The 20866-nt window shown below is 40.8% G+C and overlaps 1 protein-coding gene across 1 annotated transcript; it reads left to right on the forward strand.

Moving 5' to 3' along the window:
• The first annotated feature begins 633 nt into the window (after positions 1-633).
• LOC117767021 (carbonic anhydrase-like) lies at positions 634-10771 on the forward strand. The gene is made up of 7 exons (XM_034594549.1): positions 634-798; positions 2546-2743; positions 3440-3558; positions 4160-4252; positions 4385-4447; positions 4602-4757; positions 9346-10771. Exons 1-7 carry the CDS (start codon positions 765-767, stop codon positions 9463-9465), a joined length of 783 nt encoding a protein of 260 aa, XP_034450440.1. The 5' UTR covers positions 634-764; the 3' UTR covers positions 9466-10771.
• Positions 10772-20866: the final 10095 nt, after the last annotated feature.

Consider the following 20866-nt stretch of genomic DNA (forward strand, 5'->3'; position numbering starts at 1 on the left):
CGCGGTCGCGACACTTCTCTGGTGTCGCCAAGCATGGGCCCGCTCACACTTGCTTGCAAGTCTAGTTAGGGCCCAAGCACTGACAGTGCAAGGACCCTATTGTTTTTGCTTGGATTATTATTAGCTGTTATATTATCTATTTATCTATTTATATAATCTTCATTTTAAAGGAACTAAAATAACTCACATAAATGTAATGGACTAAAAATACAATAATACTCTCTGCAATGAATCAGAGTATAAGTATAAAGTAGCATGAAGTGGAAATACTAAAGTACAAGTGCTTACATGTGAAATAAAAACAAATATGTTTGAGATTTACAGTATTTGTGACATTGCAGAAGAGGAGTTATCATGTATATTTTGGGGTGCATATGTTCTTCTCTTAGGTGGAGAACAAAATAGGCTTGTTTAGTGTATAAATACGTTTATTAACAAAACAACTAGGGCCAAAATAATGTAATCTACATTTTGGGATAACAACCCCCACACCCTCACCACACCCCAAGGCTCTGGGCTCAGCCCCGGATGTTTTACTGTGCAGCTGATGCCCCTGGTTGCACTGCTCTCCTGATACAGATGAAAAACTGTAAAGCCAAGCCCACTGCTATGAGGACCAAGAGAGCCTATATAAAGGCCAGCAGCAGAATTTCATTGGGTTTCTGTCAGTTTCTGTCTTGACCAGATCACCACAGTCCTCCATCGGCCTGACTTTTATTAATCATTCTGTTTTATTGTGAGGATAAAGTACAATACGAGCAGCCATGTCTCATGTATGGGGATACGGTGCAACTAATGGTGAGAATCTCACAGCATTCATCTGTTTTTGATGTAGCCTTCTGGATGTTTAGGTGTCTGTGTAATATGTAAAAAATATGGTTCCACACTCTGAACCCAGTTTCCCAGTTGCATATGTGTGTATTCTGCAGTCACTAATCTGGTATTAACCAGATATAATTAGCTTACTTAAACTTCACAGTGGGGTTAGCAGTTCATTGAACATTTCAGCAAATGGTAAATGGTCTGTATTTAGGGTGATTTTGGGTAATCAGGAATTTCTTTTACCATTTTGACTTCTACGACTTATTCTGAGATCTGTTTTACACATTAGATCAACAAATTATACATTTCTGTAATACTTTAGATGTGTTCTAACCACTCCAGAAGAAAGAATGTAGATGTCATACTCAGAGGATACATGGCACAGCTTTTAGTGTTCTTCATGCCAAAAACAAAAATTCTGCCTGAGTATCTAGATAATCTGGGACAAGTCATTTGGTAATCTGGGATACTTGTATTAGGCTTTTAAAAAATGCCTAAATCCCGTTATTATATGCATGCCCAGATCAATATTACCAATTTTTTTAAAGCATTAGGAAAAAATAAATAAGAAAATGAATAAGAAAATGTATATTATTCATAGAAATGTCATTAATTAATAATAACATGTAAAAGTATTTTTTGTTTCATAAATAAGCCTAGCCTAAATAAAGGAAACTACACAATTAATTTAAAACATTCTGTTAAAGGTATATCACATTTTTAATAAATCAATTAAAATGCAATCAACGGCAAGCAACAATAACAGTTTTAAATTAATTTTATAGTTTCGGCAAGGCTTCCTTTTCTCTGTCCTCGAGAGCTAACTGAATATGTGCTAGTTATCAGTTTAAACAGGCAGCGACAGACTCTTTTTTACCATTAACTCCTTTCTGACAATTGCAGACCATATGCTACAACTCTTTAGTTGATCTTTTTTTTTACTTCAGGAAATCCCATTTACTTAAATGATTCATTATGCTGTCAGCATGCTGTAACTTGTAGTAAAAGTCCTGTTGACTAGATTTTGTTAGAACATGAAATAAACAGACTGGAGTTTAGGTGTCCCACATTACCCAAATTCACCCTTTTTGTAGTCTTGATGACTACTCAAAGTGCTTTACACTACAGTTTTGCCATTCACCCATTCACACACATTTGTACAGTGCATCTATTTGCAGCACTTTCTCTATGAGGAGCAATTTCGGGGGTTCAGTATCTTGCCCAAGGACACTTCGGCATGTGGAATGGGAAATGGCATTGGGTGGAGTTCAGGTAGTGTTAACCCTGTATATTTCACAAACACACTCACTCATTTTTTGAATGTGGACTATGGTTTTACCCCACAAAACTAACAGTAAGTAGAGGTTGCAAAATGGTTCATGTGGAAACTTTACAATTAATTGATTATGGATTCTAATTATCTGATTGAGGTGTCATGTAAAGGATCTGAGAATTGGTTGTGATAAAATAAGGGCCAAAGCAAAACTAAGGACAACCCACATCTGTGCCAAAAGCATAATAAGGACTCCCAAGTACTTTACTTGATTAGCCCATTAATACTTTATACATAATTTTAGTGAGTGTTCTTGCATTATGGTATTGCTTTTGAGTTGAATATATAAATATTAAACTCCTTTGCAAGAAAAATAAATCATTACTATTAAAGGATTATTATTTTTAATCTGTGGTATCACACATTTTTGATTTGGAAATGTACTTGTAGGACCTGACAAATGGGGAAAAGATTTTCCTGTGGCCAACGGGCCCAGACAGTCTCCTATCAACATTGTACCCAAGGAGGCCCAATATGACTCCTCTTTGAGGGCTCTGAAACTCAACTATGACCCCTTGAACGCCAAGGGTATTCTCAACAACGGACACTCCTTCCAGGTGGATTTTGTGGATGACTTAGACAGCTCAAGTAAGCACAGCTCAGAAGATGTTTATGCATGTACTCATCCACTGTATTAATCTTAGTTTTCTTGTAGTTAAATCATTTTTATAGTTGTATATATACATATTTCCATTTAACTATATCTAGCGGTCTTTTTTATGCCTCAACGCTTGCTGTATGAACTGTAGCAGATAAGAGTGTCAGTGAGGATGTCATGACCCTAATCACCCTTGTTTCATTATCTGGAGGTCAACAGGACATTTGCACTGCCTCACCCTGCTGTACTGAGACTGTTTATTTAACAATCATTCACCAGCACAAGTCATGAAAAGCTCATCGGTGTGAATTATTAAATTACATAAAGTACTTTCATTATTATTTATGAAAGAAAATGTACATTGTGCACTGTCGCATTGTTTTTGGTCCAAGCTTAAAATTAAAGCTATAGAAAAACAAGTGGTGCTCTCTAGTAATAAACAGAAGAAAATCATGTTTTTGAATAACCATCATGGTAGGACATACAAAGAATGGACTTAAACATCTGTTTAGTATTGCACTTAAATACATCATAAACAAATATAATCAGTAGAGTCATAGAGTCATGACATATTATTACTGAAGGTTTTGATAATGTGCAGGTTAATATTGACTTACTTAGATATTTATATCAAATCTGTATATTATTGTGCATCTCTAAAGAGTCTGTTGTTTCTTCCTGACCAGCCTTGACTGGAGGCCCCATTTCTGGAACGTACCGTCTGAGACAGTTTCATTTTCACTGGGGAGCCAGTGATGACAGAGGCTCTGAGCACACTGTCAATGGCATCAACTTTCCCTGTGAGGTACTGAAGCTACTGGAGCTTCCTGAGTTACCTGAACAAAAATATAATGATGCTTACAACAACTTCATGCAGAGGTCCTCTGTCCACGGAATGAGGTTAACGGTGGCACTGTTTTGTCATTGTCAAGAGGCTTTGTAAAAAGGAAAAATAAGCAAATCTGTTATTAAGTCACAGCATCACAGGGATTGAAAGAGGACTGAGATGCAGGGAAACAGCTACCATTAAAGACATTACAGACACTCAAGTAAATAATGAATGATTTTTCTGATAATTTGAGAGTTTACCTTTTACACTGACAGATTGCATTGGGTAATTAATTGGTTGACAGTAGTATTTTTAGTTCCAATTTATTCAAATGTGACTTTAAGGCTAATGAGCAAATGGTAAATGAGTCAGTATGCCCTCAATATAATTGAATTCCTTTCATTGTGAAAAGCCTTTAAACACTAAGTGCCATTGGACATAACACATTAATCAAATGTGCAGGTGCTTAAACAATATAGTTATTGTGTGTAAACATATCTGCCTAAATAGAAATGAGCTGTCTCTGTAGACCACTGTCTGAATATTTAAGTCTAACTTTGCTTCTTTTTCTAATCAGCTTCATCTGGTGCACTGGAACACAAAGTACCCAAGCTTTGGAGAGGCAGCCAGCCAGCCTGATGGACTTGCTGTAGTAGGGGTCTTTCTCAAGGTGATTCACCAACAAACCATCAGTCTGTCAAAAAAGTACTACAAATGAAATGAAATTTAATGACGTGTGTGTGTGTGTGTGTGTGTGTGTGTGTGTGCGTGCGTGCGTGCGTGCGTGCGTGCGTTCCTTTAGATTGGAGCTGCCAACCCCAGACTTCAGAAAGTTTTGGATGCTTTGGATGCCATTAAGACAAAGGTAAAAACAAAACTTCCCCATCCCATTAACATATTTGTTAAATTTCGATGTGTTCACAGGTGGTAAGAAGGGTATCAACTTGATTCTCTTGGTCATTCCTTTTTCTTCTCCCACTCATTCCCTCTCTTCTGCCCCTCTTCCCCGACACTTACAGGGAAAGCAGACTACGTTTGCTAACTTTGACGCAAAGACTCTTCTACCAGTTTCTCTGGATTATTGGACCTACGATGGCTCTCTGACCACACCCCCCCTGTTGGAGAGTGTCACCTGGAACGTCCTCAGGGAGCCAATCAGTGTCAGCTCTGCACAAGTAATTAATTAACTTGCTTCACATTCTCCCTTCACAGACATAAAATCTAAATCAGAAAGAAAAAAAAACATTGTCAGAGAAAGGTCCTGCACAGAAAATTAAGACACTCATATCCAGTACATAACTGAACTGAAAGTAGGGCAACTGTATCTTCCTGCGAGTTAGACAGATAAATGTGGCAGCGGTCAATATCAAAAATATGTTGTCACTGCTGATTACTGGTGATATTCATAACTGCGGTTGTATTTTGCTCTTCTTTAACATCAAACAGTTCATTTAAATAAGTTTCTATGGTGACAGTAAAGAAAAGAACAATGGTTAATTTAAAAAAAATGATGATTATGCGTTCTTAAAATCAATCAATACAATTTTGTTTGTATAGCCGATATTCACAAATCACAATTTGTCTCATAGGGCTTTAACAAGGTGTGACATCCTCTGCCCTTAACCCTCAACAAGAGTAAGGAAAAACTACAAAAAAAACCAACCTTTTAACAGGGTAAAAAGAAGGTAGAAACCTCCGAGAGAGCCACATGTGAGGGATCCCTCTCCCAGAAAGGACAGAAGTGCAATAGATACCCCGTGTAATGGAGAACATCAGAAAGATAAAAGAGTATTTACAGCATTGGTTAGAATAAGCAGTTTGTAGCATAATGGAAGGTAAATGAGGGGACTATCAAAAGTTTTTAAAATGGGGACTATCACAAGTTTTAAACTGTAAACATCCGTAGTAGCAAATTGCATCAAACTGTATGGGAATACATTGTTGAAATGCATTACACAAAAATTGCATAGAGAGTCATAACCTTCTGAGCTGTTCTGTCCATTCTGGCTTTTGCATTTAAAAAAACATGACAACCAATGCCTTAAATAGAGTGAAACCAAATGCTAGAAAAATAACATGCTGGACTGAACGAAAATGGGTATGTACTGTATGTTTCATCGCAGGTATAGTACAGTTTGTGCACAGATATGTGCACAGTTTCTGGAAGTACTGAATAAATAAACTTGGCACCCTGCTTGTATGCAGGTTGGACATGCTGCTTCAGTTAGATAAGTCTGGTAAGACAGCTTTTCAATTCTCCAGTGGAAGCTGTAAGGGTTCCACTTAAAATGAAAAGAGGCATGAAGTGTCGCACTTCAACAATTCAGGCATTCCATGTAGTGTTTTCATGTGTAAGGAGTAAGACTGTTGGTTCGAACATTCTGAAGGTCTAACATGCAACTTCATGGTTTTGTCCTGGGTGGGTCTGATCCTTGAGTATCTTGTGTTTCACTTAGATTACACCCTTTATCTCCAGGGGCAGATTTTATTTACATAATTACCAAGGTCACACCCTAAATGGGTGGGTAATGAGCTTTTACTTCAGTTTACCCTCCCAAAATAAAATGTGACTATATGTGACTGTCACAGAGGAGTGACAGAGAACTGCCAGCATTACTAACTGAGCCTGCTGAGGGAATTCAAATCCAAGCTCACTAGCTGGCTAAAGGCTAAATGGCTCCCAGATGAGCTGTTATTTACACCACAATGCTGGTTTTGTCATATTACACACAGACACACACGTTTGTACTTCTCTCTTAGTGAGGAAACTCACTGGCATAATGGACCCCCTAGCCCCCACCATAACCATCGAAACTAGATGCCTAACCCTAACCCTAAAATCAAGTCTTAACCCTCAAACAGCCCTTTGGAAAAGTGAGAAGCGGTCAAAATGTCCTCACTTCCCAAAAATGTTCTCACTTTGTAGGGTCTATGCTTAAAATGGTCCTTACCAAGGTGTAAGTACAGGAACACATACAGTATGTACACACACCTCTTGTGATTACTGTCTGTAATCAGTAATCTGTTTTAGTAGTTGGACACTTTAGAGCTTAATTTTTCTATATAGAGTATGAGACTTGTTTCAGTGTCCGGAGGGCTGTGTTTTGTACCAACATGTGCACATGAGAGATAGTCACTACAGCAAGAGGGTGTGACATGGCTGCCCTGCATAGCACTGTTCTGAAGATAAAGTGAAGCTCAACTAGCTATATTACATCATCCAAGTCGTCATGGCTTCCGTCAGTCCCAGAGACTCTGCAGCAGCAGTAGAGTGAAACCTGTTGTATTGTCGACCTGTTTTCCACTGAGAATAGAAGGGCTCATGGGAATGTTTCATCAACACACACTTCGTACCCCATTTACACTTGAGACACTATTCTATAGCAATGGAAAAAATGTCCACGTGTCAGACAGAAACTACTTCAACATTAATGTGTTTTAAACCTCATCAATGTGGCTACATTTAGGCCTTGCGGTCACACTATGACATTTTTAAGCCCCCACTTTTTGAAACAGTATGGATCTGTTTAGTTTGAATACTCTGGCGTTGCATTAAGTTTGAATGGACAAATTAATAAGTCTGGATGGGCAAAAGAAGACTTTTGAGAATTATGACATTGATACACATGTTGACTTCAGATTGGTTGTCCTCAGTCAAGACTCACCTACCTGCAGTCAATGCAAAGCCTTACCATCACTTACTATCAGTAAAACTTCCACCTCGTTGTCTGTCCCAGCAAAGTAACACTTGGTCTTACTTTTCGTCACTGCTATTCCTCATTCATATATTTTCTGTAACTAAGTAACTAACTACAAATATAATCTGTACACTGCCATGTGCATACCCATGCCATGCCCATTGTATGTTTATAGGCTAAAATGTTCATCTGGATGGAGATAATTTAAAAAAACGAAAATGTATTAGTGTGGATGTAGCCAGTTTACCCTTTGTAAATCATACACAGTGTATGCCACACACTAATCCGCTTCAAGTCTAAATATATGTATCGCTGAAGGCTATATAAAACTAAACTTACATTACCCTATTAGTTTTATCATTAGCTACATTGTCAAACTACTATCATCTTTTCAATATGCACCTTAATGTATCTCCAATTTCAAAAACTTTTTATGTGGAACTGAAGCAGATGAATATGGAAGATCCAGACCATAGACTGCATATAAAGCTGGTTGATGCATCTGCACCTCCTCCCCTACCCAGAAATGAAGCCAAAATATCCCACATATGAATGCTGCAATGATGCATTGTCATTTGGAGCCATAGTCTGCAGCCTGTCAGAGATTAGAGGAGGGATGAAGTAGGGGTGGGCGGCTGTGTCTAAGGAGATAAAGCGGGTTATCCAATAACCAGAAGCTCAGCGATTCAATCCCTGTCTTCCCCATTCCACTTGCTGAAGTGTCCTTGGGTAAGATACTGAACCCCAAATTATCCCTGACAGCTGTGTCGGCAGTGTATGATTGATGTATGATTGAGAGAAAGTGCTGCACATCATCTTATACTTTAGACTTTATTGTCCCCTGGGGGAAATTTGTTTTCACAGTCATTTCAGTACTGTCAACACAAAAGGACACATTTTAGCAACCCACCAAACAGAGGCAACCTACTGAACATCAGAATGAAATATAAAACATGTTCAGATAAGTCACAATTCACCGGGGTGATTTATGTAGTGCTGCAACGACAGAGGGCACGAAGCTCCTGAAAAGACTGAAAGGGCGGGGGGGGGGGGCAAAGCCACCTAACAGCAACCTTCTTTTGAATATTAGTGGTGATTTAACCAATTTATTTATATATTGGTATGAACTTTGCCTTTCAATTGTAGGCAGAATTTGAAATGCAAAAGTAAAAAGATAAATGTTTTGTAATTCATACATCCATATCTATACCACTTTTCTGCATTATATTTCAGCTACTCCTAATAAGTTATATCAGAATTTACCGGTACTGACTATTTTAAAAACTTTATATTGAAATAGTCTGTATTTGTACAGTGCTTTTCTAGTTCCTTTTTTTATTTTTTATTATCTATTTTTACATTTTTTATTATTTTATTTGGAGAGGACAGAGAGAGTAGGCTGTGAAGGAGGGCAGACTGAGAGTGGGGGAAGACATGCAACACAGGGCCGCAGGTCGGACTCGAACCCGGCCCGCTATGGGTGAGGCCTAGCATCAATGGGGCGGCAGCTCTACCAGGTGAGCTATACGCCGCCCCCCTTTTCTAGTTTTGATGACCACTCAAAACACTTTGCACTACAGTTTTGTCATTCACCCATTCACAGACCCATTCATACAGTACATCTATGTGCAGCAGTTTCTATATTACATATCACTCGCACAATAAAACATCAGTTTGGGTTCAGTATCTTGCCCAAGGACACTTCACCACGCGGACTGGGGAAGACTGGGAGTGAATCGCTGAGCTTCTGGTTAGTGGATGACCTGCTCTCCATGGTTGCCCACATTAATAATACACATATTATAATTTTGTGTAAATATTCCAGGGCCTGACTATTTTATCACATGGATTTTCAGGGCTAATTTAGTTGTATTTTTTTGTGAATATTATTTGCCATAAAATAACTCACAATAATGTGAAAGATGGATTTGACTGATTATTATTATTATTTAACAATTTTGATGTAACTATAAAATCTTTGTGAATCATTTTGGTCATTAAAATCTTTTAGTGAAACCTTTAACAATCTTTCTGTCTTTTTTCCTTTTCTCTCCTTTCTCATCAGATGGCCAAGTTCCGCAGCCTTCTCTTCACTGGGGAAGGTGAAGCTCCATGCTGCATGGAGGACAATTACAGACCCACTCAGCCTCTGAAGGGGCGTCGGGTCCGCGCTTCCTTCAAATAAACCCTGCTTCATCAACACAGTTCCCTTGCCCCTTTGCTTATTGGTCAATCCTTTCCTTAACCTTCTTACTCCCATTTTATTGTTTTTCACATGCAGTCTTTATTCAACTCTTAGTAGTCTTTCAATATCAACTTGAAAAGTAGAGGAACAATCTACCTACATATACATAGACAACATAGATTACATAGATGTAAATAATGTATATAAAATTAAATTAAATGTGATTCTTAATCTTTGACAATATAGAGAACACACAAAATGTCCAACATATAAAAATTACATTTACATTTTCCAGTCTAACATGGGTAGCAAGGGACTACCAACAATGGGACAGGAATTCTGACCCTTGATCTCCTCCTGTTGTCATGTTGTAAATCTTATATTTTCTGGCCAGGCTCTAAGTAACAATCTATAGTGCCCATGTATGTGCGGCAAGACACTCTTAGCCCCAATCCCATTTCACCCATTTCACATTTAAAAAAAAATTACGATAATGATTGTAATATCTTAGTTTTATATCATTTCAATGTATTATGGTCACTTTTTTCACAACAACCTTAAAAAAATTATTGCGATCGCGCTAGCGTTACCATACTAGCGTTAGCATAGTGATCTTTTTTTGCATGATAATCCCGTATTTTCGCATCGACTACTGATGACATGTCAGGTTTTCTGGACGACTACTGATGATGTAACGGCTTCTTGAAGGGCTGTCCCAATTCGTAGGGGAAGATTTCAACCACTACCCCTTGTGACTCCGTTTCAAGGGGCAAGATAACCCTTGAAAACAAGGGGTAGGGGTAAGGAGAAGGGGTGAAATGGGATTGGGCCTCAATCAAAAAGGCAATATATATATCTAAAATATTATTTTGAATGTTCTAAACATGCAGGGATATTTATCAAATAATAATAATAATAATGATAACAACAAATTCCCCTTCACCTTAAAACATAAATAATATGCTTTGCTTTGTTTGAAACTAAAAGCTTCAATGAGTTTCCTGAAGCTCTTTCCGCTCTTTCTGCTCTTTCAGTTGCTGAGATTGTTCAAGCAAATGTTTTTATTGATGGTTCATTTTGACAGTTTGAGACAAATTGATAACACCCGCAATGGCAGAATTAAAGAAAAGATATTATTCAGGGGGGCACTGCCAATCAACTGATGCTTATGCAAGTGTTTTAAAACTCATATACAACAGACCTGTAATGGTGGAAAGATAAAAATTATTAATTTATTACTTAATTTGTTTACACAAGCTAAAGTATCAGCATATGTCATTAAAATGTTATACATTGTCAACAATATCTATAGTCACTACTCCATCTAACTGAGCTGGAATCAACAGTATGTATTCATTACAGGTGAGCGCAATTATACTTTTTTAGCATTATATCAATATTATTTCAAATGTTGTGAAAAAAAATCTGATTTTAATTAGGCTAACTTAAAACTGCTATAGTAAGTCACTTGACAGCTGTCACAATACGAATGGAAAATTATTTTGTGTTAATCTGTCATGGTATTAATGGTGAAGAATGTATCAATTAAAACTCTTTAAATTTACAGTTGTCTTTATGTTTCCTTTTTTCACAACTCATTGGAATTTTGCCCCAATATTTATGATTTGCATTGACGTTTCCACGAGCTCAACAGTGAGGTGACTTTTTTGTTTTCCTCTTTAGTCACAAAAAGAGACAACAACAAAATGCTCTGGTCAATTGTGTACATAAGTGGAGTCCCTACATAAGTCACGCATCAGAAATATGTTAGCAGAGTACACAATAACTAAAAGTTTTTGAGTAAACTTACAAACAATAACAGAGAGGTTAAAATACGAAAACTTGTGCAACCATTCTTACGAACTCTAAGAACTACAAATGAGCCTGCATTTAGTGAGCAAAGTGAGCTATTGGGATAATAGGGTGCTATGAGTGTGTTATGATAGGGAATGTCATTAAGGGCTTTGTATGTGAGTTAAGCAAAGACAGAATAATATTGTAACGGACAGGTAGTTCATGCTCTGGTTGACTGCTATGTGGTTGTTGTTTATGACTTACGGTATGTTCAGCTGAGTTACAATGTTTGTTAATGAAGTACTGAATTGTCCTGTCAGTGAACAGGTCAGGGTGGGGCACGTGACAGTTCTAGACCAATGGCTGTGGAGACGTTGTGTGAGATGGCAGGCTCTCATTGGCTGGGAGACAGGGTTTGTTGTCGGGTCAGGGGTGAAGGAGGAACCAGAGTGTGGAGAGACAAGTGTTACATGTGATGAGTGTTGGAGCGATAGATAAGGAGAGTGTTCTTGAATAAAGCTGGAAATAAGGAGAGGAAGTCTTGTGTCGTCTCTAAAGTGGGGACATTACAATATGATCTCTTCTTCTAGTTCCTGTCAGGACTTTCCGACCTGACTTCAACAACAAATACATCATTTAGCATGATCAACAAATTCAACATGTCTGTTAGACACTATCCCAACTAGACTTTTTAAGGAAGTGTTTCCTTTAATTAACAGTTCCATATGAAATCAGATAAATATATAGTATCAGCCAGCTACATACAGCAGACTTTTAAGGTAACAGTAATTAAATCTCTGCTTAAAAAGCCCATTCCTGACGCAGATGTTTTAGTTAATTATAGACCAGACTGGACAAGGTTTGACCATGTTCTGGATGTAGACTAGACCGTCCAGTCTACATCCAGAACATGGTCAAACCTTACACCCCAGCCCGTCCACTCCGATTTGCATCTGCCACTCGGCTTGTTGCTCCCTCACTGCGAGCTACCCGATCAACAAAATCCCGACTGTTTGCTGTCCTGGCTCCTAAATGGTGGAACGAGCTCCCCAACGACATCCGGACAGCAGAAAGTCTACACATCTTCCGCCACAAACTAAAAACACATATCTTCCGACTATACCTTGAATAATATTTTTTTTTAAAGTAGCGCTTTAGTAGCACTTACATATAGCACTTTGTAGTTTTGCTTTCTTGAAGAAAGTTGTACATTCTTGATTCTTGTTGTTCTGGGTTTGTACCCTCATGGTTGAATGAACTTATTGTAAGTCGCTTTGGATAAAAGCGTCAGCTAAATGAAACGTAGGACTAGTTTTATACGGGATATGAGGGATCCCTCTCCCAGGACGGACAGGAGTGCGATATATGCCGCGACAAGGGTGCAGCGAATCTCTTGGCTTCGTTCGCCTTGTGTCGTCACCCCTGGCGACGGAGCCCCCTCGACCACCCGCAGCCCTCACACAACGCTCATCCCATTGCGCCGGAGCCTGACGCATGTGTAACGCGGGCAGCGTGAAGACAGGAGTTTGTCCACCGGCAGCCACGCTCGGCTCATGTGAGGCCCGACGAGAGGCTTCCCTTCCAGGTGGAAGGAGTGGAAGAGGTGGGAAGGAAGATCAGCACCAGAAGACGGGTTTCACAAAAGCGTCTGCACTTGGGGGGGGGGGGACGATGGCGCGCCGAAGCATGCCTGCGACTGCCCCAGCCGCGGAGACGCAGGGGTCTCCGGGCTCTGTCATGCAACAATGGAATTAAGCAACGGAGAGTAAAAATTAAAGCATCAAGGGTGCAGCAACTGATGATGTTTGACAGTCAATATTCCTTCTTGTGGTGTCTGACATAGCATGGTTAGCATGGATAATGGAGAGCTACAGTCTTAGCTGTGCCACTTCTTAGGGAGTGCGTGGAATAGTGTTCAGGTGTTAGGCCGCAGCTCTGGCGAAGCTTTAAGGAGATCTCGTCATGGGTTTTCAACCATTGTTAGTGAGCAAGGGTTGGAGAACGATGCAAGTGTTTCATCATAGGGGAGAAATAACAGAAAGCAGTATTATTCTTAGCAATGATAATTCAGAAGTCTTGACAAGATATATCAGTCTTTAAGTGCTTGGAAATGTTCTTCTAAGATTAGAGAGGGTAAGGTCATGTAGAGGATTAAATGAGAATGTCCTTGGCAGATTTCTGGCAAGACTGCTTCCATCATCGTATCAATGGCTTTATAGATTATTTCTATTGTAGCAGCATTGACGCATGACAAAGTAATTTGTTCTTGATCCATTTACAGCACTGTAGGAATCGGATGAAGACCATGGGGTAAAGACCATCGTGTTTGGTTGGCCAGACATTAATGAAGAATCCCCCAAAACCAAAAGAAGGGGCTGGATCAGAAAACTGTGGGAATATGCAGACTCTCTTGTAGTGACAATAGCCGCAACAAACGGGGATTTAATATCTGCTCTGATGCTTGACAACTTGTCTGACAGAGATGCTTGACTATCGAGACTCCAAATTGTGGAAGGGAATGGAGATTGCTCTCAAAGAGGTACAAGGCTTTTAACTATGAAGATGCTGCAGGGGGACGAAACAAGGTCAATAAATAGGAAGTCATCCAAAGAGTTCAAGAGAAACTAGCTTAGCATATCTGAGAGGGTGATGAAGAAGCAAGGGCTACTCTGGCAACATATGTGAACAATATTTATACCAAAATAGCATCATTTTCAGGGGAAAGTGACATGACTTAGAAGGCATCTGTAATATCATGCCTTTCCCGACAACTCACGGCAATTTCATCGAAAGGAATAGAACAAAATGCTTTGAGGAATTAAAGTCATTATTTATACAAATTCTTATTTATTTCTTGTAAATATAATGTTTAACACGAAAATGTATATGAAAATGATACCTGCCACTTTAAAGGCCCAATATTTTACACCTTTCTGGGATTTAATTTGAGGTATTGGTACCCCTAAGATGATATATACGTCCCCTCTTCACTCAGAAGGCAGCGCAGGTTCTAGTCCAGGCTCTGGTCATCTCACGCCTAGACTATTGTAACTCCCTCCTGGCAGGTCTACCTGCTAGTGCCATCCGACCTCTGCAGCTCATCCAGAATGCAGCAGCTCGACTGGTCTTTAACCTACCTAAATTCACTCACACTACTCCGCTCCTCCGCTCCCTTCACTGGTTACCAGTGGCTGCCCGCATCCGTTTCAAAACATTGGTACTTGCGTACCGTGCTGTGAACGGATCGGGTCCAGTCTACATCCAGGACATGATCAAACCTTACACCCCAGCCCGTTCACTCCGCTCTGCATCTGCCAATCGGCTTGTTGCTCCCTCACTGCAAGTTAAACACTCAACAAAATCACAACTGTTTGCTGTCCTGGCTCCTAAATGGTGGAGCGAGCTCCCCAACGACATCAGGACAGCAGAAAGTCTACACATCTAAAAAACTAAAAACACATCTCTTCCAACTATACCTTGAATAAAAAAATAATAATTGCGATTTAGTAGCACTTACAGTATATGGTTCAGGGTGCTTCATATTGCTTCAGGGTGGGCTAACAGCAAAACAATAAACGAAAACAACTCTAAGGCGAACAACCTAAACTTCCCTACTCAAATTAAAGAAACAAAAAGACATGGTACTGACCTAACTCCTCAACCAGAAACAGGAGAAAACATGGCTTAAACAAAAGTGCTACCCACCCCTACCAAAACCAGGCTGGTACACAAAGAACAGTTTTTACAATGCTTCACAAGATGATTCCGGCTGGAGGTCTAGCTCGCAGTGGCAAAAGGAGAGACCGCAGGAGCTGGGGGGAGCCGTCCTCTTATCCTTCAAGCTTGGAGGCTGGAACCAATCAGCTCCCTGGAAACACACCTACACACTCAGTCACTCGTGGAGCCAGACACACCTGAAACACATCACAACCAAGCATCACAGCAGAGAGAGAGGGAGAGAGAGAGGGAGGGAGGGAGAGAGAGATCCACACCACAAGCACAGTAGATAACAGCACGTTCACCAAAGAACACAACCTCAGGGTTGTAACACCTCCCCCCTTAAAGATCGAACATTTCTCCCCCAAAGAAATGTTTGATTTCACAGGTCACCGGAACGCGAAAGGGCATCAGCTATAACATTATCTTTCCCTTTCTTATGCCGAATTTCAATATTAAAGTCCTGCAATAGCAGAGACCAACGCATTAAACGCTGGTTGTTGTTACGCATTTGGGACAGGAATACTAAGGGGTTGTGGCCACAACCACAGGCAGCGGAGTGGAACCGACATAGACCTCGAAGTGTTGAAGGGCTAGGAGTAAAGCTAACGCTTCCTTCTCAATTGTACTGTAATTCAGTTGATGTTTGTTGAACTTCTTAGAGAAGAAACAGACCAGGTGATCCACATCATTAACATCCTCTTGCAGCAGCACCGCCCCAGCCCCGTGACCACTGGCATCAACCTCAAGTTTGAAGGGTCGTAGAAAGTCTGGGGAGGAAAGAACAGGTGCGCTACAGAGAAGAGCCTTAGCAGATTCCAGAGCTTCCTGACAACAAGAAGTCCACACATAGGGTTTAAAGGGATTGGACAGGGTAGTGAGGGGAGCAACAATATCAGCAAAGTTTCTGCAAAATCCACGATAGTACCCACACATCCCTAAAAAACTTCGAAGTTCCCGCCGGGTCTTGGGCACTGGGAAATCTACAATTGCCTGTACTTTTACATTTAGTGGACACACCTGACCTTGTCCTACTTTCTTACCCAAATATGTCACCACTGCTTTACCAAAGTCACACATTGTTAGATTCAGTGTTAGGGAAGCATTACTGAAATGGCTAAAAATCTCAGGATTGCCACATGCTCAGCCCAAGTAGAGGAGTAGGCAACAACATCGTCTAGGTATACCTCGCAATCTGAAACCCTAGAGAGCACCTGCGACATAAGTCGCTGAAATGTTGCAGGGGCGTTCCTGAGGCCAAAAGGCATTACTGTATACTGCAAAAACATTTCTGGTGTCACAAACGCAGATATTTCTGAGGCGCGAGGAGTCAGGGGCACCTGCCAATACCCCTTAAGCAGGTCAAGTTTTGTTACAAATTTTGCAGATCCCACACGATCAATACAGTCCTCAATCCGAGGCAGTGGAAAAGAATCTGGTTTGGTGATAGCATTAAGCCTTCTAAAGTCATTACAAAATCCGAAACTTTGATCAGATTTTGGCACCAACAAGGATGGAGAACTCCACGCACTGGAGCTAGGCACAGCAAATCCATTCTGGAGGAGATACTCAACTTCCTGCTGCATTATCGCTCGTTTGGTAGGGTTCACTCTGTAAGCATGTTGTTTTATGGGTTGGTGCTCACCAACATCAATATCATGACAAAGGACATGGGTCTGTGTGGGGATATCACCAAAAATGTTAGAATAACTATGAATACGCCTTACCACATCGTCACAAGCTGGCTCAGCCAAATGTGACAGAAACTCATCCAATTTGGACAAAATTTCAGAATTCTTCAGGCGAGCACAGGGAACTGAAACTCGTCCCTCAATCACTTTATCCTCTTCCCTGCTGGGGGGTGGCACCCCAACCACAGAAACAGGGACTATGGGGGACAGATTGGTGTTGCGTGAGAAATAATGTTTTAACATGTTTATGTGACATACTCTGGATTTCTTGATTCGATCAGGGTTTTAATCACATAATTAGTGTCACTCAAATGGTGGTCCACGACATAGTAAAATTTAGCCTGCAGGCCAGAACCACTAACTGGTAACAAAACCAGAACCTTATCACTAGGCTGGAACTTTCTCAACACAGTTTCCTGGTCATATCTGTTTTTCATCTTGGACTGAACAGAGGCAAGAGACTGTCGAGCTGTTTCACAAGCATGGTACAACTTCTCTTTGAAAGAGCTGACATAATCTAGAATGTTGTAAGTCACATTTGGTTTGTCAGTCAGCCACTTTTCCCTGAGTAAACGCAATGGACCGCGCACTGTGTGTCCGAAAACAAGATCAGCTGGACTAAAACCCAGGGATTCTTGTGTGGTTTCACGCACAGCAAACAGCAGCAGTGGCAGGCCCTCATCCCATTCCCTACTGGACTCGAGACAGTACTTGCGCAGCATGGACTTTAATGTTTGGTGAAATCTCTCCAGCGCCCCTTGGCTCTCAGGGTGATAAGCACTGGAAGTATGATGCTTAACAGACAACTGGGACATTACCTGAGCAAAGATCTTTGACATAAAGTTGGAGCCTTGGTCACTTTGGATATGCTTAGGTATGCCAAATGTGGTACAAAATGTCACTAGTGCTTTTATAATAGCCTTGGCCTTTATTGTGCGTAAGGGCACAGCTTCAGGATAGCAAGTGGCAGCACACATCATAGTGAGAATATACTGGTTGCCAGATTTAGGTTTTTGGAAGTGGTCCTACACAATCAATAAAGATGTGTTCAAACGGTTCTCCCATTACAGGGATAGGGTGTAAGGGAGCACGAGGGATCCTTTGGTTAGGTTTTCCCGCTACCTGGCAAATATGACATGATCAGCAAAACGCTGCCACTTCGGATTTTAATCCCAGCCAGAAAATATACCTGAGGATGCGCCGATATGTTTTGCAAATGCCCAAATGTCCTGACAGACTATGATCATGGGCTAAACTCAACACTTGAACACGAAAGGGAGTTGGCAGAACTAGTTGTCGGATTGTATTGTGGTCACTGTCAGGCCCAGAAGACCACCTCCGCATGAGGACACCATCCTCAAAGAAGTAAGTGCCAGACCTCTCCCTTCTGTTTTCTGAAGCTGCAGACAAACTACTTACTAAGGTACAGTCACTCTGTTGGGCCTTAATTAGTTCTACTTTGTCCACGGACAAAGACAAATCTGGAGCCGTCAACATGTGGTCATACGTGTTTTCCAATGTTGTTCTTGTTGTTGGGGTGTCACCCAAAACAGAACTATCTACCCATGAAAGTATCAGAAAGATACACCACATCACCTAGTTTACGAGCCCTGGCACGCGTAACTGCGCACGCAGGGAAAATGGAGGGTTAGTCACATGTAACCACGGTGGGGTTTTCAACAACTTCGGGGGAGGGGAACACTTTTACTCCCGCAACATCATTCCCGAGAATTAAGTCAACCCCCTGTATTGGCAACTGGGATCGCAAACCAACTCTCACAAGGCCAGACACAATAGGAGAGGACAGCTGCATAGTATGAAGAGGCACACGTAAAACACTCATTTTAACACCCCATACCAGTATATCTGAGCCACAGTACGTTTGCTTCGAAAAAGGTAGCACACCAGCACGAATGAGAGAATGTTTCGCACCGGTATCTCGTAATATTTTAACGGGCACAGGGCTAGCTCCCCTCTCGGGCATAAACACATCTGAGACGAACGGTTTAAAGTCAGCGTCAATTTCGTCCTCCTGTTCTATCTGAGCTACCATATGAGCTACCCTAGGCACTGTTTGAATCAGCCCGATAGCGGAGGGACTCTCTGACCTCTTAATCTGTTCCTTCTTTTTTAACACCGGACAATCAGCGATAAAATGTCCACTTTCATGGCAGTAGAAACAAGCACGCTTATCACGGGAAATTGGCGACTGGCGCCTGGGACTCCGGGGTGATTTTTGTCTTTCCCCTACAACTGCCCCATCACGGGACACAGATGAGGAAAACACATTCTTATGCGTCAAGGCTTTTTTTGCATTTAAAGGTACTTGTACCTCGAAAAAATAGGACCAGAAACAGGAGAAAACATGGCTTAAACAAAAGTGCTACCCACCCCTACCAAAACCAGGCTGGTACACAAAGAACAGTTTTTACAATGCTTCACAAGGTGATTCCGGCTGGAGGTCTAGCTCGCAGTGGCAAAAGGAGAGACCGCAGGAGCTGGGGGGAGCCGTCCTTTTATCCTTCAAGCTTGGAGGCTGGAACCAATCAGCTCCCTGGAAACACACCTACACACTCAGTCACTCATCTTCTCAGTCACTCGTGGAGCCAGACACACCTGAAACACATCACACCCAAGCATCACAGCAGAGAGAGAGGGAGAGAGAGAGAGAGAGGGAGGGAGGGAGAGATCCACACCACAGGCACAGTAGATAACAGCACGTTCAAAGAACACAACCTCAGGGTTGTAACACCTCCCCCCTTAAAGATCGAACATTTCAACACACATTCTGTTCCTTGCATCCCTCCACGCTGCAGTGTTTCCCTCCACGCTGCAGTGTTTCTTCAGGGTTGTTTGTTGTGGTTAGCCTTTGGTAGCTAACAAGCTGCTAGGTCAGCAACATGTCTGCTTTGTGTCTCGTTCGGGTGGTGGGGAGCGGGGGTTGTGGGTTCGGAGCCTGTACTGGTACCAGCTGGGTTGGGCTGATTGACGCGTGCGAACCAATATGACTCATACGGTGGATATAACATGTTTCTTAGAATGGACTGAGTGAAAAAGTCTGCTGAGTGACTGTTTTCATACTTTGAGGGTCCCTACTGACCCCCTTCAAGTAATTACAGATAGTAAAAGCCCAGACATTTTTTTTTCACAATATGGGCCCTTTAAGGATGATATAGAGAAGAAAAAGCTGGATTTAGAAGGCTGAGATTTTGAGGTGGAAAGTTCTTACAGTGCAGTTCTTGGACGGAGAGGGGTAGAGTGGGAGAAAAGAACCACGGACGGAATGGGTTAGGGTTTTATGCACTGTAAACTGCCGTCTGATTAGGAGCAGTTAGATTACGGAATGTAGTCTATATTATAAAAATATTTATATATTTTCTGAATATTCATAGCTGCGGGGCTAGAAAACAAGACCGAAAGAAAGGACCAAGATAGATATATCAGTATCCTTACTATTAATATTATTATCATCATTAACATTCTTGTTTGACAATATTGATAATTATCAGGATAAATGTTGCATTGTTAATATTTCTTTTTATATTAAAGACTGATTATTCATTTATTTATCTCCATCATGGGTGAAGGCTGTGGTTTGAACTTGAAGATTTTATTTATTTATTTGTATTGTGATTCATTTTCATTTATTTATATGTACCAACATCACGACTACAACACCAGACAGTACGTACGCGAGAGGTTAAAGCCAAATATATACAGTAAAATAAAGTATATTTTTCTTGCTTGGGGTACACTGCATAAATCAGTCCTTCATTACGGTGCTTATTGCTCTACCAACAGTTTTTATATGTATTATATTCATAATCTAAATAAAACAGAGCCTTAACCTCAATGTCTATTGTTTATATTCTTTTAAAAGTGTTCATGGCTCTTGTAAATCATTGTCTCAGTAATGCTTCTGCAGTGCCGGGGCTGCATGTTCCATGATTATCAGCTATGACAGTGGTTCTTAAGCTGGGTTCGATCGAACCCCAGGGGTTCGTTGAAAAGGCTACTCTGCCTGTTCTCGGCTTTGTACCCATCGACAAACCGATCCTCACAGCATCGTACGAAGTTGCGTACCTGATCGCAAAGCAGGGCAAACCACACACCATTGGTGAAACACTAATAAAATATATACCTATGTTTTGAAGAAATCATATTTTATTTTTCCAATTACGAAGGTTTCGGTGAATGCA

Source organism: Hippoglossus hippoglossus, chromosome 8 (genome assembly GCF_009819705.1).
Source record: "Hippoglossus hippoglossus isolate fHipHip1 chromosome 8, fHipHip1.pri, whole genome shotgun sequence".
Lineage (NCBI taxonomy): Eukaryota > Metazoa > Chordata > Actinopteri > Pleuronectiformes > Pleuronectidae > Hippoglossus > Hippoglossus hippoglossus.